Consider the following 26,202-nt stretch of genomic DNA (forward strand, 5'->3'; position numbering starts at 1 on the left):
TCCTCTTAACGTTTCTGAATAATATTTCTATGGTTGTGTTTATAGATCAGGTAATGGAAACGCCACGTGTCCCTCCTTGGGGGATAGATCCAGAATCTCTACATTGCCGCCCATCAACATGATCCTAAATTTAACCTACTGTTTATATGTGTATTTCACACTACGTTGAGGTAAACATCGGAGTATAATGCCTGTATGGATGTCAATGGATGTCATCTTCACCAATCAAGTGCCTTACACTTAAAAATGACTACCACAACCAATTTCTGTTTGGCTAGCTATGCTACCAGCTTTTTAGAAAGGGTTAGCGTTTATATATATAATAAAAATACAGCGAAAACAGCCCAATGTAGTCAAATCGGATTTCAGTAACCACATTGTGGGCAGTTGATGCCAATGACTGCTTCCTTCTTCTACAGGGCCTCCAGAATGTATTCACGCCCCTTCATGTTGTGTTACAGCCTGAATCTGAAATTGATCACATTTCCATTTTTTTGTCACTGGCCAACACAACATTTCATAATTATGGTTTTATAATTTAGTTTTTACAAATTAATAATAAATGAAAAGCTGAAATGTCTTGAGTCACTAAATATTCAACCCACTTGTTATGGTAAGGAGCATAAATACGTTCTGGAGTTAAAATGTGCTTAACAAGTCACATAATAAGTTGCATGGACTCACTCTGTCTGCAATAATAGTGTTTAACATGTTTTTTGAATGACTACCTCATCTCTGTTCCCCACAAATACAATTATCTGTAAGGTCCCTCAGTCGAGCAGTGAATTACAAACACAGATTCAACCACAAAGACCAGGGAAAGGGAGATGGGGACACTTGAGCAGTTGCACAACAGAAATAATTCAACTGAAATGTGTCTTCCGCATTTAACCAAACCCCTCTGAATCAGAGGGAGGTTTTCCAATGCCTCACATTGGTAGATCTATTGGTAGATGGGTAAAATAAATAAAAGCTGACATTGAATATCCGTTTGAACATGGTGAAGTTATTAAATACACTTTGGATGGTGTATCAATATACCCAGTCACTACAAAGATACAGGCGTCCTTCTTAACTCAGTTAATGGAGAGGAAGGAAAACGCTCAGGGATTTCACCATGAGGCAAAGAGTGACTTTAAAACAGTTACAGAGTTTAATGGCTGTGACAAGAGAAAACTAAGGATGGCTCCACAACATTGTAGTTACTCCACAATACTAACCTAACTGACAGAGTGAAAAGAAGGAAGCCTGTGCAGAAAAAAAAAAATATTCCAAAATATGCATCCTGTTTGCAACAAGGCACTAAAGTGATACTGCAAAAAATGTGGCAAAGCAATTAACTTTATGTCCTGAATACAAAGTGTTATATTTGGGGCAAATCCAATACACCACATTACTGAGTACCACTCTCCATATATTCAAGCATAGTGGTGGCTGCATCATGTTATGTGTATGCTTGTAATCGTTAAGGACTAGGAGATTTTCCTGATTAAAAAGTGACGTAATAGAGATAAGCACAGGCAAAATCCTAGAGGATAACCTTAAACACAAGGCCAAATCTACACTGGAGTTTCTTACCAAGAAGATAGTGAATGTTCCTGAGGGGCCGACTTACAGTTTTGACTTAAATCTTCTAGAAAATGTATGGCTAGACTTGAAAATGGTTGTTTAGCAACAACCAATTTTACAGAGGTTGAACATTTCTGAAAAGAATAATGGGCAGATTTTGCACAATCCAGGTGTGGATCACTCTCCGAGACTGTACCCCGAAAGGTGTAAATGATGCGAAAGGTCATTCTAACATGTATTGACTCAGGAGGTTGAATACTTATCTAATCAACATATAGTAGTGTTGAATTTTCCACATTTTTCTTCCACTTTGACATTGGAGTATTTTGTGTAGATCATTGACAACAAAAGGACAATGAAATCAATTTTAATCTCACTTTGTAACACAACAAAATCAAGGAGTGTGAATACTTTCTGAAGGCACTGCATTCCCCACAGTCTGCATTCCATTGATCTCTTTATCACATGAATAACCCCTCTCCCTGTCTTCTGCCCCACACCCTCTCTCTCTCTCTCTCTTGCTCTTTCTCTCTCTTTGCCAGGTGATGGAGGTGAAGGGTCAGATGATTCATGTCCCAGAATCCTCTACTCTGATGTTCCTGGGTTCCCCCCGGGTGGACAAGCTGGAGGAGCTGATGGGCAGGGGCCTCTACCTGTCAGACATCCCCATCCACGACGCCACGCGTGATGTCATACTGGTGGGACAGCAGGCCAAGGCACAGGACGGCCTCAAGAACAGGATGGACAAACTCAAGGTACAGTCAAACACACATGCAATATGCACACACAAACACAAGTGCACACACACGGTCACACACACATACACGTGTGCTCATACTCATTATTCTGTCACGTAGACATTCAGCAGCCCACTCATCCAGCTTCAGAAAAAGAGAAAACGCGTTGGTCACTAAACCTCTACTCCATCATCCCCATTCTACTAATTGTATTTCTATCCCTGTGCTCTTCCCCAGGCAACTCTAGAAAAGACACACCAAGCTCTAGAAGAGGAGAAGAGGAGGACAGTAGACCTTCTCTACTCCATCTTTCCTGGTGATGTGGCCCAGAAGCTGTGGCAGGGGGAGTCTGTCCCCGCCAGGAAGTTTGATGATGTCACCATGCTGTTCTCTGACATCGTGGGCTTCACGGCAGTGTGTGCCCAGTGTACCCCCATGCAGGTCATCAGCATGCTCAACGAGCTCTACACACGCTTTGACTACCAGTGTGGAATCCTAGATGTGTATAAGGTAGGAACACACACCTGTTTGACTACCAGTGTGGAATCCTAGATGTGAATAAGGTGGGAACACACCTGTTTGACTACCAGTGTGGAATCCTAGATGTGAATAAGGTGGGAACACACCTGTTTGACTACCAGTGTGGAATCCTAGATGTGTATAAGGTAGGAACACACACCTGTTTGACTACCAGTGTGGAATCCTAGATGTGAATAATGTGGGAACACACCTGTTTGACTACCAGCGTGGAATCCTAGATGTGAATAAGGTGGGAACACACCTGTTTGACTACCAGTGTGGAATCCTAGATGTGAATAAGGTGGGAACACACCTGTTTGACTACCAGTGTGGAATCCTAGATGTGTATAAGGTGGGAACACACCTGTTTGACTACCAGTGTGGAATCCTAGATGTGAATAAGGTGGGAACACACCTGTTTGACTACCAGTGTGGAATCCTAGATGTGAATAAGGTGGGAACACACCTGTTTGACTACCAGTGTGGAATCCTAGATGTGTATGAGGTGGGAACACACCTGTTTGACTACCATTGTGGAATCCTAGATGTGAATAAGGTGGGAACACACCTGTTTGACTACCAGTGTGGAATCCTAGATGTGAATAAGGTGGGAACACACCTGTTTGACTACCAGTGTGGAATCCTAGATGTGAATAAGGTGGGAACACACCTGTTTGACTACCAGTGTGGAATCCTAGATGTGAATAAGGTGGGAACACACCTGTTTGACTACCAGTGTGGAATCCTAGATGTGTATAAGGTGGGAACACACCTGTTTGACTACCAGTGTGGAAACCTAGATGTGTATAAGGTAGGAACACACACCTGTTTGACTACCAGTGTGGGATCCTAGATGTGTATAAGGTGGGAACACACCTGTTTGACTGCCAGTGTGGAATCCTAGATGTGTATAAGGTGGGAACACACCTGTTTGACTACCAGTGTGGAATCCTAGATGTGTATAAGGTGGGAACACACCTGTTTGACTACCAGTGTGGAATCCTAGATGTGTATAAGGTGGGAACACACCTGTTTGACTACCAGTGTGGAATCCTAGATGTGTATAAGGTGGGAACACACCTGTTTGACTACCAGTGTGGAATCCTAGATGTGTATAAGGTGGGAACACACCTGTTTGACTACCAGTGTGGAATCCTAGATGTGAATAAGGTGGGAACACACCTGTTTGACTACCAGTGTGGAATCCTAGATGTGAATAAGGTGGGAACACACCTGTTTGACTACCAGTGTGGAATCCTAGATGTGAATAAGGTGGGAACACACCTGTTTGACTACCAGTGTGGAATCCTAGATGTGAATAAGGTGGGAACACACCTGTTTGACTACCAGTGTGGAATCCTAGATGTGAATAAGGTGGGAACACACCTGTTTGACTACCAGTGTGGAATCCTAGATGTGAATAAGGTGGGAACACAGCTGTTTGACTACCAGTGTGGAATCCTAGATGTGAATAAGGTGGGAACACACCTGTTTGACTACCAGTGTGGAATCCTAGATGTGAATAAGGTGGGAACACACCTGTTTGACTACCAGTGTGGAATCCTAGATGTGAATAAGGTGGGAACACACCTGTTTGACTACCAGTGTGGAATCCTAGATGTGAATAAGGTGGGAACACACCTGTTTGACTACCAGTGTGGAATCCTAGATGTGTATAAGGTGGGAACACACCTGTTTGACTACCAGTGTGGAATCCTAGATGTGTATAAGGTGGGAACACACCTGTTTGACTACCAGTGTGGAATCCTAGATGTGTATAAGGTGGGAACACACCTGTTTGACTACCAGTGTGGAATCCTAGATGTGTATAAGGTGGGAACACACCTGTTTGACTACCAGTGTGGAATCCTAGATGTGTATAAGGTGGGAACACACCTGTTTGACTACCAGTGTGGAATCCTAGATGTGTATAAGGTAGGAACACACACCTGTTTGACTACCAGTGTGGAATCCTAGATGTGAATAAGGTGGGAACACACCTGTTTGACTACCAGTGTGGAATCCTAGATGTGAATAAGGTGGGAACACACCTGTTTGACTACCAGTGTGGAATCCTAGATGTGTATAAGGTGGGAACACACCTGTTTGACTACCAGTGTGGAATCCTAGATGTGAATAAGGTGGGAACACACCTGTTTGACTACCAGTGTGGAATCCTAGATGTGTATAAGGTGGGAACACACCTGTTTGACTACCAGTGTGGAATCCTAGATGTGTATAAGGTGGGAACACACCTGTTTGACTACCAGTGTGGAATCCTAGATGTGTATAAGGTGGGAACACACCTGTTTGACTACCAGTGTGGAATCCTAGATGTGTATAAGGTGGGAACACACCTGTTTGACTACCAGTGTGGAATCCTAGATGTGTATAAGGTGGGAACACACCTGTTTGACTACCAGTGTGGAATCCTAGATGTGTATAAGGTGGGAACACACCTGTTTGCACGTCACAAACTGTACAGTGCATGGTTGTTGTTATATGTTTCAGGGTTTGGGTCGATTCTGAATTGAGTTACGAATTGCTCTTTAATTCCATTTCAATTATTGTATTTGAATTGAATTTGAATTGGCCACACCCCACAGGAAGCAGAATTTAGAATGCATTCAAATTAAAGGAAATAGAATTTAATTAAATGAATTTCAAATGACTTATTTATTCTACACATCACCATAGCAATGTTTATTTAGACTTGGTTACCAATACCATTCGGCATTAGAAAACTAAAACTAATTTTCCTAAAACAGTAAAAAATAATTAGTGGTCTAGAAATACTCTAAGATCATATTGTGGGTTGTCTTTAATAATTCATAACTCCCTTAAATATTTTTAAATATCAGAAACAAAATATTTTCCCATAATGCATTAGATCAAACTGTTTGACATATTTGAGTTAAAATAAAGCTCATATTGTAACGGTCTTCTTCCTCCACTGACGAGGAGTAGTAGGAAGGATCGGAGGACCAATGCGCAGCGTGGTTAGTGTCCATATTGTTTTAATGAGAAAACTGAACACTGAACAAAAACAATAAAATGACAAAATGAACAGTCCTGAATGGTGAAGTAAAACACAGAACAGAAATTAATCACCCACAACTCAAGGGTTAAAACAGGCTACCTAAGTACGGTTCTCAATCAGGGACAATGACTGACAGCTGCCTCTGATTGAGAACCATACCAGGCCAAACACAGAAATCCCAAATCATAGAAAAAAGAACATAGACTGCCCACCCCAACTCACGCCCTGATCACACTAAAACAAAGACCAAACAAAGGAACTAAGGTCAGAACGTGACACATATTTCAAATGGTATGTGTATTATAGTTGTATTAATAAGTGGTAGATTTGTCAAATGAATGAGGTTTTCTTGTTACACATCTCAGTTGACTCAAATCAAATTAAATTAAAATTATGCTTCCTGTGGAGTGTGGCCAATTGAAATTAAATTGAAATTCATTGTTTGAATTGGATTAAATTCAGAAATGCTGAATTGACTCCAACCCTGATATGTGTCATCTGTCCACATAGGAGAGGTATAGTGCAATTGAGTAATGGTGCTGCCGTGGGTAAATACAAGGATCAATCAAGTTGTGTTTTATATCAGCACTGTGTGTGTGCGTGTGTGTGCGTGCGTGCGTGCATATGTACCGGGTGGAAAAACACACTGATTAATGGCTAATGCAACAGTGCTTAACAACATTGTGTCAATACTGGCTGCCTGACAGAGTGGTATTACAACAAGGCCCAGTGCGTCCATTAACAACCATCACTCCATCCATCCATCTAGCACTACATCAGCTCTCTATCCATCCATCTAGCACTACATCAGCTCTCTATCCATCCCTCCATCCATCTAGCACTACATCAGCTCTCTATCTATCCCTCCATCCATCTAGCACTACATCAGCTCTCTATCCCTCCCTCCATCCATCTAGCACTACATCAGCTCTCTATCTATCCCTCCATCCATCTAGCACTACATCAGCTCTCTATCCATCCCTCCATCCATCTAGCACTACATCAGCTCTCTATCCATCCCTCCATCCATCTAGCACTACATCAGCTCTCTATCCATCCATCTAGCACTACATCAGCTCTCTATCCATCCATCTAGCACTACATCAGCTCTCTATCCATCCCTCCATCCATCTAGCACTACATCAGCTCTATCCATCCCTCCATCCATCTAGCACTACATCAGCTCTCTATCCATCCCTCCATCCATCTAGCACTACATCAGCTCTCTATCCATCCCTCCATCCATCTAGCACTACATCAGCTCTCTATCCATCCATCTCTAGCACTACATCAGCTCTCTATCCATCCCTCCATCCATCTAGCACTACATCAGCTCTCTATCCATCCCTCCATCCATCTAGCACTACATCAGCTCTCTATCCATCCCTCCATCCATCTAGCACTACATCAGCTCTCTATCCATCCCTCCATCCATCTAGCACTACATCAGCTCTCTATCCATCCCTCCATCCATCTAGCACTACATCAGCTCTCTATCCATCCCTCCATCCATCTAGCACTACATCAGCTCTCTATCTATCCCTCCATCCATCTAGCACTACATCAGCTCTCTATCCATCCCTCCATCCATCTAGCACTACATCAGCTCTCTATCCATCCCCTCCATCCATCTAGCACTACATCAGCTCTCTATCCATCCATCTAGCACTACATCAGCTCTCTATCCATCCATCTAGCACTACATCAGCTCTCTATCCATCCCTCCATCCATCTAGCACTACATCAGCTCTCTATCCATCCCTCCATCCATCTAGCACTACATCAGCTCTCTATCCATCCCTCCATCCATCTAGCACTACATCAGCTCTCTATCCATCCCTCCATCCATCTAGCACTACATCAGCTCTCTATCCATCCCTCCATCCATCTAGCACTACATCAGCTCTCTATCCATCCCTCCATCCATCTAGCACTACATCAGCTCTCTATCCATCCATCTAGCACTACATCAGCTCTCTATCCATCCATCTAGCACTACATCAGCTCTCTATCCATCCATCTAGCACTACATCAGCTCTCTATCCATCCATCTAGCACTACATCAGCTCTCTATCCATCCATCTAGCACTACATCAGCTCTCTATCCATCCATCTAGCACTACATCAGCTCTCTATCCATCCATCTAGCACTACATCAGCTCTCTATCCATCCATCTAGCACTACATCAGCTCTCTATCCATCCATCTAGCACTACATCAGCTCTCTATCTATCCCTCCATCCATCTAGCACTACATCAGCTCTCTATCTATCCCTCCACCCATCTAGCACTACATCAGCTCTCTATCCATCCCTCCATCCATCTAGCACTACATCAGCTCTCTATCCATCCATCTAGCACTACATCAGCTCTCTATCCATCCATCTAGCACTACATCAGCTCTCTATCCATCCATCTCCATCCATCAGCTCTCTATCCATCCATCTAGCACTACATCAGCTCCTATCCATCCATCTAGCACTACATCAGCTCTCTATCCATCCATCTAGCACTACATCAGCTCTCTATCTATCCATCCATCTAGCACTACATCAGCTCTCTATCTATCCCTCCACCCATCTAGCACTACATCAGCTCTCTATCCATCCCTCCATCCATCTAGCACTACATCAGCTCTCTATCCATCCCTCCATCCATCTAGCACTACATCAGCTCTCGTCCTTCACCAGGGTTTGAGTCAGCACAGATACAGCAGCTTTTCTTACCCTTCCTTTCCTTTCTCCTCAACCTTCTACTTTTTTACTTGACTCTTCCCCTTCTCTCTTTCTACTTCTATTTCCTCTCGTCTCCACTTTCTCCTTTCTATTTTCCTGCTCTATGTGAGGAAGGGGAGAGGGGGGGGGAGAGGGGGGGAGAGAGGAGTCCCATATGTTCCCATTGTCATGGTTAATCTGGATAAATGACTGTGACTGGAAGAAAATTAGAGTTGTGTTTCTTGTCGTCAGGTACAGCTTGTCTGAGTGTTTATTTTAATTCTGCCAATAACCCTGTCAGGATAAATGTTATGAAAATATTTAAATTTGATTAAGTATAGAACTCAAATCAAATGAAATCGTCATGGCTTCATGGACTCTTCTCCAATCCCCATATAGATTGAGACTATAGGCGACGCCTACTGTGTTGCGGGCGGGCTCCACAGGAAGATTGACAGCCATGCCAAGCCAATCGCACTCATGGCCCTGAAGATGATGGAGCTGTCAGAGGAGGTGTTAACGCCGGACGGCAAGTCCATCAAGGTGAGTCTTCGCTTGGCACAGGAGAGGGGATGGGCTATTTCTCCCTCACTCTCTTTTTCTGTCATCTTTTCTGTCCCTTTTCACTCCTCCTCTTTTTCCTCACTTCCTTCCTTACTCTCCTTTCTTTCTTTCTTTCTTTCTTTCTTTCTTTCTTTCTTTCTTTCTTTCTTTCTTTCTTTCTTTCTTTCTTTCTTTCTTTCTTTCTTTCTCTTGTCACTCTCTCCTCCTACTGTCTGTCTCTCTTCTCATTCAAATGTATATGTGGTTTACACCTGGAATTTAAAGCATCCATCAGCTTATCAGTGCGGTGCTGTGTTGTGCCACAGACAGAAGGGGTAACCCAGACATGTCACAGGGGCTATAGAGCTGAAACATCCATTTAGAAAGTTTTCTTACCACCAAATATGGTAGTGAGAGGAAGTCCAGTCGCTGGTAGTGGGAGAGGATGGAACTAGGTGAAACGGGGCCAAGTTGTCATCGATGAAACATCTGATCTCAAAAAATGTTTCTGTTCCCAAAACTAGAATCCGCTATGAACACAGTGCACTCAGTTTTATAAGTTTAAAAGCAGTTTTTTAGTAGGAGTGCAAGGTCGAATTGAGTTTGTGCACATGCACACTTCACAGAGGAGGCATTCCCTAATGGAATACATGCTACAACACGAGAATCTCGCTAGCTCGTGCTTGGCTTTGGCCACCTCCTTGCTTGTTCTGCCGACCATGCTTCATTTGCTCCCATTGTAATGTGTTGTGTTGTGCTAGCTGTGTTGTGATGTGTTGTGCTAGCTGTGTTGTATTATGTTGTGCTAGCTGTGTTATGTTATGTTGTGCTAGGCCGTGCTGTGTTGCTCTAGCTGTGTTGTGTTGTGCTAGCTGTGTTGTGCTATCTGTGTTGTGATGTGTTGTGCTATCTGTGTTGTGATGTGTTGTGCTAGCTGTGTTGTGTTGAGCTAGCTGTGTTGTGTTGTGCTAGCTGTGTTGTGTTGTGCTAGCTGTGTTGTGTTGTGTCATGCTAGCTGTATTGTGCTAGCTGTGTTGTGCTAGTTGCTTCGTCCCATTGGCTGGCTGACAGTCCCAGATGTGTGTGTGTTATAATCGTCGTGGCCCATTGGGAAGGAAGTTCTTAACCAGCTGTAGATGCTGACAATGGAGCCCCTCTCATCTTCCCCTTTACTGACGATGAGATGAAACGTGTCTTCACAAGGAAGGGAGCACACGGCATGCACACACACACACACACACACCGACACTACAATGGGTTTGTGTTTTTGTGTGTGTATAATAAATGAGTGTTTGTAGATGTCCGTGTGCATAATAATGCTTGCAGTGTGTGATCACAGCACGCATGTGTGTAATTGACTTATTGCCGACACACCGGTCGTCACGTGATGGATAGAACATGGGAATGCGTAGTGTGCAGTTGCCATGGTGATGGGAGAATCGTGACATGGCAGCAGGGGCTGTTTTTGGCTAATTAATGCCGGTTGTTTCTGTTACGCTGTTGTTTTAATGTGTTACAGGAAATACATGAGCTTTGTGTTGGGTTGTATTGTGTTACAGAGAATACATGAGCTTTGTGTTGGGTTGTATTGTGTTACAGGAAATACATGAGCTTTGTGTTGGGTTGTATTGTGTTACAGGAAATACATGAGCTTTGTGTTGGGTTGTATTGTGTTACAGGAAATACATGAGCTTTGTGTTGGGTTGTATTGTGTTACAGGAAATACATGAGCTTTGTGTTGGGTTGTATTGTGTTACAGGAAATACATGAGCTTTGTGTTGGGTTGTATTGTGTTACAGGAAATACATGAGCTTTGTGTTGGGTTGTATTGTGTTACAGGAAATACATGAGCTTTGTGTTGGGTTGTATTGTTTACAGGAAATACATGAGCTTTGTGTTGGGTTGTATTGTGTTACAGGAAATACATGAGCTTTGTGTTGGGTTGTATTGTGTTACAGAGAATGAGCTTTGTGTTGGGTTGTATTGTGTTACAGGAAATACATGAGCTTTGTGTTGGGTTGTATTGTGTTACAGGAAATACATGAGCTTTGTGTTGGGTTGTATTGTGGTTGAGCTTTGTGTTGGGTTGTATTGTGTTACAGGAAATACATGAATTGTGTTACAGGAAATACATGAGCTTTGTGTTGGGTTGTATTGTGTTACAGTTGAGCTTTGTGTTGGGTTGTATTGTGTTACAGGAAATACATGAGCTTTGTGTTGGGTTGTATTGTGTTACAGGAAATACATGAGCTTTGTGTTGGGTTGTATTGTGTTACAGAGAATACATGAGCTTTGTGTTGGGTTGTATTGTGTTAGCTTTGTGTTGGGTTGTATTGTGTTACAGAGAATACATGAGCTTTGTGTTGGGTTGCTTTGTTACAGTTGGGTTGGGTTGTATTGTGTTACAGGAAATACAGAGAAATACATGTTACAGCTTTGTGTTGGGTTGTATTGTGTTACAGGAAATACATGAGCTTTGTGTTGGGTTGTATTGTGTTACAGAGAATACATGAGCTTTGTGTTGGGTTGTATTGTGTTACAGTATTGTGTTACAGGAAATACATGAGCTTTGTGTTGGGTTGTATTGTGTTACGTTACAGAGAAGGTCACGTTCAGGCAGTCTATCTTCCTCACATCTCCATAGGTAGAGGCTCTTTTCTGTTACAGCTGTCAGAGTCAGCACTGACAATACAAAACATGGTGTGTGTGTGTGTGTGGGGGGGCTTCTAGCATGCTTCAACCTAGACTTTCTATTTATGGCAATCAGCAATAAAAATAACCAACCTCACACAATCTCTGTCTCTGTCTATCGGCATGACAACAAGGGTGCTGGGGATCACATGTACAGTCACGACCGAAATTATTGGCACCCTTAATAGAGATGAGTAAAAAAGAGTGTATAAAATAAATTATACAAATACTGAACATGGGGAAATTATATTATTTTATACCAGCACAATTACTCACAGAAAAATGGGGTTTCAATTATTTGAGCCCCTATCTTTTTGAGAAAAATAGTATTCCTTGTTTAAACAAAATATTTTTCTAGAGCAATTGTGTTTGTATAAAACAATATAATTTAGTACTTTTGACCATACAATACAGCTCATTATTTGTATTATTAATGCTGTATTTTGTGCTCATCTTTACGAAGGGTGCCAATAATTTTGGTTGTGACTGTATGTAGCTATATGGTGAGCTGGATACAGTGCATTCGGAAAGTATTCAGACCCCTTGACTTTTCAACATTTTGTTACATTATAGCCTTATTCTGAAATGGATTAAATAGTCGCCCCCCCCCCCCTCATCAATCTATACACAATACCCCATTATAACAAAGCAAAGATAGTTTTTTAGATGTTTTTGAAAAATAAATAAAGTACATAAGTATTCAGACCCTTTACTCAGTACTTTGTTGAAGCACCTTTGGCAGAGATTACAGCCTCGACTCTTCTTAGATATGACACTACAGGCTTGGCACACCTGTATTTGGGGAGTTTCTCCCATTCTTCTCTCCAGATCCTCTCAAGCTCTGTCAGGTTGGAGGGGGAGCGTTGCTGCACAGCTATTTTCAGGTCTCTCTAGAGATGTTAGATCGGGTTAAAGTCCAGGCTCTAGCTTGGCCACTCAAGGACATTCAGAGACTTGTCTCGAAGCCACTCCTGCATTGTCCTGTTGGAAGGTGAACCTTCGCCCCAGTCTGAGGTTCTGAGCGCTCTGGAGCAGGTTTTCATCAAGGTTCTCTCTGTGCGTTGCTCTGTTCATCTTTCCCTCGATCCTGACTAGTCTCAGCTGGAAAAGATCCCCACAGCATGATGCTGCCACCACCATGCTTCACCATAGGGATGGTGCCAGGTTTCCTCCAGACGTGACACTTGGCATTCAAGTTAAAGAGTTCAAACTTGGTTTCATCAGACCAGAGAATCTTGTTTCTCATGGTCTGAGAGTCTTTAGGTGCCTTGTGGCAAACTCCAAGCGGGCTGTCATGTGCTTTTTTACTGAGGAGTAGCTTCTGTCTGGCCACTCTACCATAAAGGTCTGATTGGTGGAGTGCTGCAGAGATAGTTGTCCTTCTGGAAGGTTCTCCCATCTCCACAGAAGAACTCTGGAGATCTGTCAGAGTGACCATTGGGTTCTTGGTCACCTCCCTGACCCTTCTCCACCGATTGCTCAGTTTGGCCGGGCAGCCAGCTCTGGGAAGAGTCTTGGTCGTTACAAACTTCTTCCACTTAAGAATGATGGAGGCCACTGTGTCCTTGGGGACCTTCAATGTTGCATGTTTGTGTACCCTTCCCCAGATTCATGCCTCAAAACCATGTTGTCTCGGAGCTCTACGAACAATTCCTTCGAGCTCATGGCTTGTTTTTTGCTCTGACATGCACTGTCAACTGTGGGACCTTATATAGACAGATGTGTGCCTTTCCAAATCATGTCCAATCAATTTAATTTACCTCAGGTGAACTCCAATCGAGTTGTAGAAGCATCTCAAGGATGATAATGGAAACAGGATGCACCTGATATAAATATGTATTCAAGACCCTTTTTATTTTTAATATATTTACACAAATTTATAAAAACCTGTTTTTCATTTGTCATTATGGAGTATTGTGTGTAGATTGATGAGGGAAATCCTATTTAGAATAAGGCTGTAACGTAACAAAGTGTGGAAAATGTCAAGGGGTTTGAACATTTTCTGAATGTGCTGTTTGTCCTGGCTCAAACCAGGCTTCTGAAGGAGAGCTCTGCTGGTTGTCTAGAAGGAACACTGTTTAAACTATCTGTCTGTCTGTAGAGCTGCATGATTGGTTTCTCTCTATTCATTCTAACTCTGATGCGAAGAGGACATTTCAGAGAGAGAGAAAGAGAGTCCTTTTGTCCTTAAAAACGGCAACTACACAATTCTAATGTTGTGTGTGTGCGTGTGTGTGTGCATGCGTGTGGCCATGCATGTGTATGCCTGTATCAGTCTGTGCACCTGAGGGCATGTGTCTGGTGTGTGTGTGTGTGTGTGTGTGTGTGTGTGTGTGTGTGTGTGTGTGTGTGTGTGTGTGTGTGTGTGTGTGTGTAATTGCGTGTAGCTATGCGTCTGTGTGTATATGTGTGCGTGTGTCTGGTGTGTGTCTGTGCTTGTGTGTGTTTGTGTTTGTGGCCTATAGTTGTGATTAATTCACTGGCCATTGTTCCAGAAATAGACTGGCATAGCTATGCCCTGTAGCCCTGTACTCTGTCTCGCTGTCTATCTGTCTGTCTCTCTCCCTCTTTCTTTCTCTCTGTCTCTCTCTTTCCCTCTCTCTCTCTCTCTCATTCTTTGTTCCCTTGCTCTGAGGAAAAGAGGAGATGCTCTGCTCGTTCAAACCACTTCAGCCGGATAAACGCTCTTCAGTCAGCGTGTTCACAACTAGCCAATACCACTGTGTTATGTAAACTAGTCTATGAACGAGAGAGAGGTGGGGAGAGGGAGAGAGAGGAGGAGGAGAGAAAGAGAGAGAGGTGGGGAGAGGGAGAGACAGAGAGAGAGATAGGGAGAGAGAGAGAGAGGAGGAGGAGAGAAAGAGAGAGGTGGGGAGAGGGAGAGACAGAAAGAGAGATAGGGAGAGAGAGAGGAGGAGGAGAGAAAGAGAGAGAGATAGTTTTGACCCATATTACTGTTTTAAAATCACATATTCCAGAACACAGACCACCACAATGGTCTAGAGAACCGTGTTCAATGTACCTCACAGCTGTCGGTTGGGATTGGCTGCTTTAGAGCTGCAGTGTGTTTTGATTGGTCTGTTCTGACTCTGTGCTGACTCACAGAAGAGTGAGAGATAGAGGGGAGGGGGGGAAAAGTAGGAGAGGGGGACAGAGAACTAGAGAGGGGAGAGAGGGGGACAGAGAACTAGAGAGGGGAGAGGGGGACAGAGAAACAGATAGGGGAGAGGGGGACAGAGAACTAGAGAGGGAGAGGGGACAGAGAACTAGAGAGGGGAGAGGGGACAGAGAACTAGAGAGGGGAGAGGGGGACAGAGAACTAGAGAGGGGAGAGGGGGACAGAGAAACAGAGAGGTGAGAGGGGACAGAGAAACAGAGAGGGGAGAGGGGGACAGAGAACTAGAGAGGGGAGGGGGAGAGAGGGGGACAGAGAGGGGAGAGGGGGACAGAGAACTAGAGAGGTGAGATGGGGACAGAGAACTAGAGAGGGGAGAGGGGGACAGAGAACTAGAGGGGAGAGGGGGACAGAGAAACAGAGAGGGGAGAGGGGACAGATAACTAGAGAGGGAGAGGGGACAGAGAACTAGAGAGGGGAGAGGGGGACAGAGAAACAGAGAGGGGAGAGGGGACAGATAACTAGAGAGGGTAGAGGGGACAGAGAAACAGAGAGGGAGAGGGGGACAGAGAAACAGAGAGGGGAGAGGGGGACAGAGAAACAGAGAGGGGAGAGGGGGACAGAGAAACAGAGAGGGGAGAGGGGGACAGAGAACTAGAGAGGGGAGAGGGGGACAGAGAAACAGAGGGTAGAGGGGTCCATTTGTACAAGAGAGAAAGATCAAAGTACAACACATTAACTTGTCTCTACTTCTCCATCTCTTTCTATCTATCTCCCCTCACTCTTTCCTCATAACATCTGGCAATCTGTCCATCTCTGTAGCAGTGTGATCAGAACTAGCCAATACCAATCTGTCCATCTCTGTAGCAGTGTGATCAGAACTAGCCAATACTAATCTGTCCATCTCTGTAGCAGTGTGATCAGAACTAGCCAATACCAATCTGTCCATCTCTATAACAGTGTGATCAGAACTAGCCAATACCAATCTGTCCATCTCTATAACAGTGTGATCAGAACTAGCCAATGCCAATCTGTCCATCTCTATAGCAGTGTGATCAGAACTAGCCAATACCAATCTGTTCATCTCTGTAGCAGTGTGATCAGAACTAGCCAATACCAATCTGTCCATCTCTGTAACAGTGTGATCAGAACTAGCCAATACCAATCTGTCCATCTCTATAACAGTGTGATCAGAACTAGCCAATACCAATCTGTCCATCTCTGTAGCAGTGGGATCAGAACTAGCCAATACCAATCTGTCCATCTCTGTAGCAGTGTGATCAGAACTAGCCAATACCAATCTGTCCATCTCTGTAGCAGTGTGATCAGAACTAGCCAATACCAATCTGTCCATCTCTGTAGCAGTGTGATCAGAACTAGCCAATACCAATCTGTCCATCTCTATAACAGTGTGATCAGAACTAGCCAATACCAATCTGTCCATCTCTATAACAGTGTGATCAGAACTAGCCAATGCCAATCTGTCCATCTCTATAACAGTGTGATCAGAACTAGCCAATACCAATCTGTCCATCTCTGTAGCAGTGGGATCAGAACTAGCCAATACCAATCTGTCTATCTCTGTAACAGTGTGATCAGAACTAGCCAATACCAATCTGTCCATCTCTATAGCAGTATGATCAGAACTAGCCAATACCAATCTGTCCATCTCTGTAGCAGTGTGATCAGAACTAGCCAATACTAATCTGTCCATCTCTGTAGCAGTGTGATCAGAACTAGCCAATACCAATCTGTCCATCTCTATAACAGTGTGATCAGAACTAGCCAATACCAATCTGTCCATCTCTATAACAGTGTGATCAGAACTAGCCAATACCAATCTGTCCATCTCTATAGCAGTGTGATCAGAACTAGCCAATACCAATCTGTCCATCTCTGTAGCAGTGTGATCAGAACTAGCCAATACCAATCTGTCCATCTCTATAACAGTGTGATCAGAACTAGCCAATACCAATCTGTCCATCTCTATAACAGTGTGATCAGAACTAGCCAATACCAATCTGTCCATCTCTGTAGTGTGATCAGAACTAGCCAATACCAATCTGTCCATCTCTATAACAGTGTGATCAGAACTAGCCAATACCAATCTGTCCATCTCTGTAGCAGTGTGATCAGAACTAGCCAATACCAATCTGTCCATCTCTGTAGCAGTGGGATCAGAACTAGCCAATACCAATCTGTCCATCTCTGTAGCAGTGTGATCAGAACTGGCCAATACCAATCTGTCCATCTCTGTAGCAGTGTGATCAGAACTAGCCAATACCAATCTGTCCATCTCTGTAGCAGTGTGATCAGAACTAGCCAATACCAATCTGTCCATCTCTATAACAGTGTGATCAGAACTAGCCAATACCAATCTGTCCATCTCTATAACAGTGTGATCAGAACTAGCCAATACCAATCTGTCCATCTCTGTAGCAGTGTGATCAGAACTAGCCAATACCAATCTGTCCATCTCTATAACAGTGTGATCAGAACTAGCCAATACCAATCTGTCCATCTCTGTAGCAGTGTGATCAGAACTAGCCAATACCAATCTGTCCATCTCTGTAGCAGTGGGATCAGAACTAGCCAATACCAATCTGTCCATCTCTGTAGCAGTGTGATCAGAACTAGCCAATACCAATCTGTCCATCTCTGTAGCAGTGTGATCAGAACTAGCCAATACCAATCTGTCCATCTCTATAACAGTGTGATCAGAACTAGCCAATACCAATCTGTCCATCTCTATAACAGTGTGATCAGAACTAGCCAATACCAATCTGTCCATCTCTGTAGCAGTGTGATCAGAACTAGCCAATACAAATCTGTCCATCTCTATAACCGTGTGATCAGAACTAGCCAATACCAATCTGTCCATCTCTATAACAGTGTGATCAGAACTAGCCAATGCCAATCTGTCCATCTCTATAGCAGTGTGATCAGAACTAGCCAATACCAATCTGTCCATCTCTGTAGCAGTGTGATCAGAACTAGCCAATACCAATCTGTCCATCTCTGTAGCAGTGGGATCAGAACTAGCCAATACCAATCTGTCCATCTCTATAACAGTGTGATCAGAACTAGCCAATACCAATCTGTCCATCTCTGTAGCAGTGGGATCAGAACTAGCCAATACCAATCTGTCTATCTCTGTAACAGTGTGATCAGAACTAGCCAATACCAATCTGTCCATCTCTATAGCAGTATGATCAGAACTAGCCAATACCAATCTGTCCATCTCTGTAGCAGTGTGATCAGAACTAGCCAATACCAATCTGTCCATCTCTATAACAGTGTGATCAGAACTAGCCAATACCAATCTGTCCATCTCTGTAGCAGTGTGATCAGAACTAGCCAATACCAATCTGTCCATCTCTGTAGCAGTGTGATCAGAACTAGCCAATACCAATCTGTCCATCTCTATAACAGTGTGATCAGAACTAGCCAATACCAATCTGTCCATCTCTGTAGCAGTGTGATCAGAACTAGCCAATACCAATCTGTCCATCTCTGTAGCAGTGGGATCAGAACTAGCCAATACCAATCTGTCCATCTCTGTAGCAGTGTGATCAGAACTAGCCAATACCAATCTGTCCATCTCTGTAGCAGTGTGATCAGAACTAGCCAATACCAATCTGTCCATCTCTATAGCAGTGTGATCAGAACTAGCCAATACCAATCTGTCCATCTCTGTAGCAGTGTGATCAGAACTAGCCAATACCAATCTGTCCATCTCTATAACAGTGTGATCAGAACTAGCCAATACCAATCTGTCCATCTCTGTAGCAGTGTGATCAGAACTAGCCAATACCAATCTGTCCATCTCTGTAGCAGTGGGATCAGAACTAGCCAATACCAATCTGTCCATCTCTGTAGCAGTGTGATCAGAACTAGCCAATACCAATCTGTCCATCTCTGTAGCAGTGTGATCAGAACTAGCCAATACCAATCTGTCCATCTCTATAACAGTGTGATCAGAACTAGCCAATACCAATCTGTCCATCTCTGTAGCAGTGTGATCAGAACTAGCCAATACCAATCTGTCCATCTCTATAACAGTGTGATCAGAACTAGCCAATACCAATCTGTCCATCTCTATAACAGTGTGATCAGAACTAGCCAATACCAATCTGTCCATCTCTGTAGCAGTGTGATCAGAACTAGCCAATACCAATCTGTCCATCTCTATAACAGTGTGATCAGAACTAGCCAATACCAATCTGTCCATCTCTATAACAGTGTGATCAGAACTAGCCAATACCAATCTGTCCATCTCTATAACAGTGTGATCAGAACTAGCCAATACCAATCTGTCCATCTCTGTAGCAGTGTGATCAGAACTAGCCAATACCAATCTGTCCATCTCTATAACAGTGTGATCAGAACTAGTCAATACCAATCTGTCCATCTCTGTAGCAGTGTGATCAGAACTAGCCAATACCAATTTGTCCATCTCTGTAGCAGTGTGATCAGAACTATCCAATACCAATCTGTCCATCTCTGTAGCAGTGTGATCAGAACTAGCCAATACCAATCTGTCCATCTCTATAGCAGTGTGATCAGAACTAGCCAATACCAATCTGTCCATCTCTGTAGCAGTGTGATCAGAACTAGCCAATACCAATCTGTCCATCTCTATAACAGTGTGATCAGAACTAGCCAATACCAATCTGTCCATCTCTATAACAGTGTGATCAGAACTAGCCAATACCAATCTGTCCATCTCTGTAGCAGTGTGATCAGAACTAGCCAATACCAATCTGTCCATCTCCATAACAGTGTGATCAGAACTAGCCAATACCAATCTGTCCATCTCTGTAGCAGTGTGATCAGAATTAGCCAATACCAATCTGTCCATCTCTGTAGCAGTGGGATCAGAACTAGCCAATACCAATCTGTCCATCTCTGTAGCAGTGTGATCAGAACTAGCCAATACCAATCTGTCCATCTCTGTAGCAGTGTGATCAGAACTAGCCAATACCAATCTGTCCATCTCTATAACAGTGTGATCAGAACTAGCCAATACCAATCTGTCCATCTCTATAACAGTGTGATCAGAACTAGCCAATACCAATCTGTCCATCTCTGTAGCAGTGTGATCAGAACTAGCCAATACAAATCTGTCCATCTCTATAACAGTGTGATCAGAACTAGCCAATACCAATCTGTCCATCTCTATAACAGTGTGATCAGAACTAGCCAATGCCAATCTGTCCATCTCTATAACAGTGTGATCAGAACTAGCCAATACCAATCTGTCCATCTCTGTAGCAGTGGGATCAGAACTAGCCAATACCAATCTGTCCATCTCTGTAGCAGTGTGATCAGAACTAGCCAATACCAATCTGTCCATCTCTGTAGCAGTGTGATCAGAACTAGCCAATACCAATCTGTCCATCTCTATAACAGTGTGATCAGAACTAGCCAATACCAATCTGTCCATCTCTGTAGCAGTGTGATCAGAACTAGCCAATACCAATCTGTCCATCTCTGTATCAGTGTGATCAGAACTAGCCAATACCAATTTGTCCATCTCTGTAGCAGTGTGATCAGAACTAGCCAATACCAATCTGTCCATCTCTGTAGCAGTGTGATCAGAACTAGCCAATACCAATCTGTCCATCTCTATAACAGTGTGATCAGAACTAGCCAATACCAATCTGTCCATCTCTATAACAGTGTGATCAGAACTAGCCAATACCAATCTGTCCATCTCTGTAGCAGTGTGATCAGAACTAGCCAATACCAATCTGTCCATCTCTATAACAGTGTGATCAGAACTAGCCAATACCAATCTGTCCATCTCTATAGCAGTGTGATCAGAACTAGCCAATACCAATCTGTCCATCTCTGTAGCAGTGTGATCAGAACTAGCCAATACCAATCTGTCCATCTCTATAACAGTGTGATCAGAACTAGCCAATACCAATCTGTCCATCTCTGTAGCAGTGTGATCAGAACTAGCCAATACCAATCTGTCCATCTCTGTAGCAGTGGGATCAGAACTAGCCAATACCAATCTGTCCATCTCTGTAGCAGTGTGATCAGAACTAGCCAATACCAATCTGTCCATCTCTATAACAGTGTGATCAGAACTAGCCAATACCAATCTGTCCATCTCTGTAGCAGTGTGATCAGAACTAGCCAATACCAATCTGTCCATCTCTGTATCAGTGTGATCAGAACTAGCCAATACCAATTTGTCCATCTCTGTAGCAGTGTGATCAGAACTAGCCAATACCAATCTGTCCATCTCTGTAGCAGTGTGATCAGAACTAGCCAATACCAATCTGTCCATCTCTATAACAGTGTGATCAGAACTAGCCAATACCAATCTGTCCATCTCTGTAGCAGTGTGATCAGAACTAGCCAATACCAATCTGTCCATCTCTATAACAGTGTGATCAGAACTAGCCAATACCAATTTGTCCATCTCTGTAGCAGTGTGATCAGAACTGGCCAATACCAATCTGTCCATCTCTATAACAGTGTGATCAGAACTAGCCAATACCAATATGTCCATCTCTATAACAGTTTGATCAGAATAGCACACCTTTGCCCTCACATTTTCCTCGCTCTCTCTTCCTCCCCCTCTTCACTCTCTCTCTGCTCTCGCTCTCTCTCATTGCCAAGGTTACCCACATCAGTGTGCTGGCATGTGCTCAGTGCCGTTAGTAACCGTGGAGATGAGATACTGAAGTGGATCATTAGAGATGATGTGTGTTTGTGTGTTGTGTGTCAGACCTACAATGAAGTGTGTTTAAAGTGCCATGATCAAATTTAAATCCCAGCTATAATAATATACTTATAATTACACCTGCTCTTTCCATGACAGACTGACCAGGTGAATCCAGGTGAAAGCTATGATCCCTTATTGATGTTACTTAAATCCTCTTCAACCAGTGTAGATGAAGGGGAGGAGACAAGTTAAAGAAGGAGTTTTAAGCCTTGAGACAATTGAGAATGTATTGTGTATGTGTGTCATTCAGAGGGTCAATGGGCAAGACAAAATATTTAAGTGCCTTTGAACGGGGTATGGTAGTAGGTGCCAGGCACACCGGTTTGTGCCAAGAACAGCAACGCTGCTGGGTTTTTCACGCTCAACAGTTTCCCGTGTGTAATAAGAATGGTCCACCACCCAAAGGACATCCAGTCAACTTGACACAACTGTGGGAAGCATTGGAGTCAACATGCGCCAGCATCCCTGTGGAACGCTTTCAACACCTTGTAGAGTCCATGCCCCGACAAATTGAGGAAGTTCTGAGAGGGGGGATGCAACTCAATATCAGGAAGGTATTCCTAGTGTTTAGTATACTCAGTGTATAGGTCTGTTTTGTCATGTTGCTAACTCCAACAGTGTTCAGCTCAGCCCTCAGCCTACTAAAACAGTGTTCAACTGATATCTCTCTCTCTCTGCTTCTCCCTCTACTCTCCGTCTCTGCATATTTCAGCTGCGTATAGGTATCCATACAGGCTCAGTGTTGGCGGGGGTGGTTGGGGTGAGGATGCCCAGGTACTGTCTGTTTGGCAACAATGTCACACTGGCCAGCAAGTTTGAGTCTGGGAGCCACCCTCGATGCATCAACGTCAGCCCAACCACATACTGGTGAGTACACCTGTGTGTGTGTGTGTGTGTGTGTGTGTGTGTGTGTGTGTGTGTGTGTGTGTGTGTGTGTGTGTGTGTGTGTATGTGTGTATGTGTGTGTGTGTGGTGTGGTCTGTGTGTGTGGTCTGTGTGTGTGTGTGTGTGTGTCTGTGTGTGTGTGTGTCTGTGTGTGTGTGTGTGTGTGTGTGTGTGTGTGTCTGTGTGTGTGTGTGTGTGTGTGTGTGTGTGTGTGTGTGTGTGTGTGTGTGTGTGTGTGTGTGTGTGTGTGTGTGTGTGTGTGTGGGGGGGGAGAATGAATGGCAATAGAGCAGCTTTCAGTCTCTAAGGACATTTGAGTAAGAAACAGTCACGTCCAGTCACTGCATTTGTGATACGTCATAAACACACGCCCGCAAGCACACTCACACACACACACACACACACACACACACACACACACACACACACACACACACACACACACACACACACACAGTGACTCTGATGTTGAGTCAAACGCTGCCTGTGGAGGCACTTTGTGATGAGAACTGATCATAGTGTTCTCTCCCTCTCTTTCTTTCTCTCTCTCTCCTTCTTATCTCTCTTTTTCCCTCTCTCTCCCTGTCTATGGTGTCCCTTATGTGAGTCAGTGAGTCAAAAGCGTTGCCTTGGAAACCTCTCTATTTTTGCAGTCAAGGACGTTCTCTTCTCAGAATCACAAATTATTTGCACGACACAGAGGGCTAATTGTTGCAGATTTAAACCAACCTGTGTGTGTGTGTGTGAATGGTGATTAATAAATCCAGTGTGTGTTCTGCCTCCTCTGCTAATATCTCTGTGGACTCAGCATATGTACACACTGTGTAATTGCTTGCTTGTGTGTGTGTGTGTGTGTGTGTGATGCAGTGTGTGTGTGTGTGTGTGGTATGTGTGTGTGTGTGTGTGTGTGTGTGTGTGTGTGTGTGTGTGTGTGTGTGTGTGTGTGTGTGTGTGTGTGTGTGTGTGTGTGTGTGTACACAGATACCCCCTGCAGCACAAACACACAACTGTAGCTTGTGAATAATGCCTGGGTTTGTGATTGGCCTTATCTCATTCTGAACAAGGCTACATCACTCCCTGGAGAGTCACTGCTGTTTGGAGAAATAGCCAAACCCACTCTGCAGCCAAATATAACACACAGTCATCGTGTTTTTAAATCTCTCTCCTCTTTCTTTCCCTCTCTCCAGGCTGCTGAAAGATGATTGCTCCTTCTCTTTCGTCCCTCGTTCCCGGTTGGAGCTTCCTGATAATTTTCCGAAGGAGATCCCGGGAACATGCTACTTCCTGGAGGGAGGGACTTCCCATAGCCACACCTCCCTGACAAGCTCCCGTTCCGCCCCCCCAGAGCCCCTGAGGAAAGTGTCCTACAGCATCGGCACCATGTTCCTGCGAGAGACCAGTCTATAGGCTCCCAAAACACACACACACACTGCATCAACACACACACACACACACTGCATCAACACACACACACACACTGAATCAACACACACACACACATGCACACACACACACACACACACACACCACACATTGCATCAACACACACACACATACACACACACATTGCATCAACATACACACACAACTCTAAACCTATAGCTCAAACCCTACCCCATGTTTAAATAGGAGACTTATAGAGATGACAATACCCTCCTACCCCAAACCAGGACGCAGTCCTCTTAACAACCTCCCTCGCTTTTCCATCTAGAAACAGACACTCCTCGCTTCACCAACTACAACCAGTTGTTACCAAGGGCAACCTCCCTTTACCCTTCAACCCCACCACAAACCAGACTTTGAAGGTTGAGAGAAGAGGAGGGAAAACAACAAAATCAACAGAGACAATATAATAGAATAATCTAGCAACTTCAAAACTAAACTAAAGCCTTCTGCTTGTAGAACACGGTGTACTGTAACCATGGATACCATGGCTGGCTGTCAGTCTGGGCATGGCAGGTACTGTGTTATTATCAACAACGCTCACAACTCAGTGCCTTCTTCACTAGAACACTCCAGACATACACTCTCAAACCCCCAACATGTGAGCTGGCTGAACACACAGGGAAATGGAGCGAGGTCTGCAGCTCTGATACTCCCCACAGTGATGTGTGTGACTCTCCCAAATCAGTCACTGTGGGGAGTCTATGTTGTTTCGGTCCAGCTAGCAGCTGAACCACTGAGATGTTCGGACATTTTCTCTTTCAGTTAGCTGAATGCATCCACCTCCCAGCCCATCTGTCAACACTAAACCATGGACATAAGCAAGCAGCACGTAAATCCATCCACCCCCCTCCCCTCCATCCACCAACTCTAATAACCGAGGTGTGGATAGGAAGTATGCCTGGGGGGGGTCTCTATGTCATTCCAGATCTCTACATCATTCTATGTTTTTAGAGCAATAACCTTGGGATCCTATCTCTGTCACCACTCTAGTCCCCAACCTCATTTCTCTCTCACACACACAAACACACATTGGCTTGTTACAAGTAAGAAATGGCCCGCTTCAATCAAATACCATTCCAAACATATTTGTACTCAAAGTGGTTTTTGATGTCATTGATTTAGCTGTGAGGTTAAAGCATTAAAGATAATAAATTAAACAAAATAATCAATCAGTCAGTCACCCCATTGAGACTATGTTGGCTTTCCAACAGCATCATGATCAAATGTTCCATCCCATGTTGGAGTTCTACACCAACAGCATCATCATCAAACATTCCATCCCATGTTGGAGTTCTACACCAACAGCATCATAATCAAACATTCCATCCCATGTTGGAGTTCTACACCAACAGCATCATAATCAAACATTCCATCCCACGTTGGAGTTCTACACCAGCAGCATCATAATCAAACGTTCCATCCCACGTTGGAGTTCTACACCAACAGCATCATAATCAAATGTTCCATCCCATGTTGGAGTTCTACATCAACAGCATCATAATCAAATGTTCCATCCCATGTTGGAGTTCTACACCAGCAGCATCATAATCAAACGTTCCATCCCATGTTGGAGTTCTACACCAAGAGCATCATAATCAAATGTTCCATCCCATGTTGGAGTTCTACATCAACAGCATCATAATCAAATGTTCCATCCCATGTTGGAGTTCTACACCAACAGCATCATTATCAAATGTTCCATCCCACGTTGGAGTTCTACACCAACAGCATCATAATCAAACGTTCCATCCCATGTTGGAGTTCTACACCAACAGCATCATAATCAAACGTTCCATCCCATGTTGGAGTTCTACACCAACAGCATCATAATCAAACGTTCCATCCCATGTTGGAGTTCTACACCAACAGCATCATTATCAAATGTTCCATCCCACGTTGGAGTTCTACACCAACAGCATCATAATCAAATCCCATGTTCCATCCCATGTTGGAGTTCTACACCAACAGCATCATAATCAAACGTTCCATCCCATGTTGGAGTTCTACACCAACAGCATCATAATCAAACGTTCCATCCCATGTTGGAGTTCTACACCAACAGCATCATAATCAAACGTTCCATCCCATGTTGGAGTTCTACACCAACAGCATCATAATCAAACGTTCCATCCCATGTTGGAGTTCTACACCAACAGCATCATAATCAAACGTTCCATCCCATGTTGGAGTTCTACACCAAC

General features: G+C 43.8%; 1 protein-coding gene across 1 annotated transcript in view; it reads left to right on the top strand.

The window, feature by feature from the left end:
• LOC112267472 (guanylate cyclase soluble subunit alpha-2-like) overlaps positions 1 to 25,924 on the top strand; it is an 88,799-nt gene extending 62,875 nt beyond the window's left edge. Inside the window, exons 5-9 of the mRNA XM_042297605.1 lie at positions 2,112 to 2,324; positions 2,544 to 2,816; positions 8,979 to 9,122; positions 22,383 to 22,537; positions 23,743 to 25,924. Of these exons, the coding sequence (XP_042153539.1) occupies positions 2,112 to 2,324; positions 2,544 to 2,816; positions 8,979 to 9,122; positions 22,383 to 22,537; positions 23,743 to 23,962 (1,005 nt within the window). The 3' untranslated portion in view covers positions 23,963 to 25,924. The remainder of the gene's footprint in view (positions 1 to 2,111; positions 2,325 to 2,543; positions 2,817 to 8,978; positions 9,123 to 22,382; positions 22,538 to 23,742) is intronic.
• Positions 25,925 to 26,202: the final 278 nt, after the last annotated feature.

This window comes from Oncorhynchus tshawytscha, linkage group LG14 (assembly GCF_018296145.1).
Source record: "Oncorhynchus tshawytscha isolate Ot180627B linkage group LG14, Otsh_v2.0, whole genome shotgun sequence".
NCBI lineage: Eukaryota > Metazoa > Chordata > Actinopteri > Salmoniformes > Salmonidae > Oncorhynchus > Oncorhynchus tshawytscha.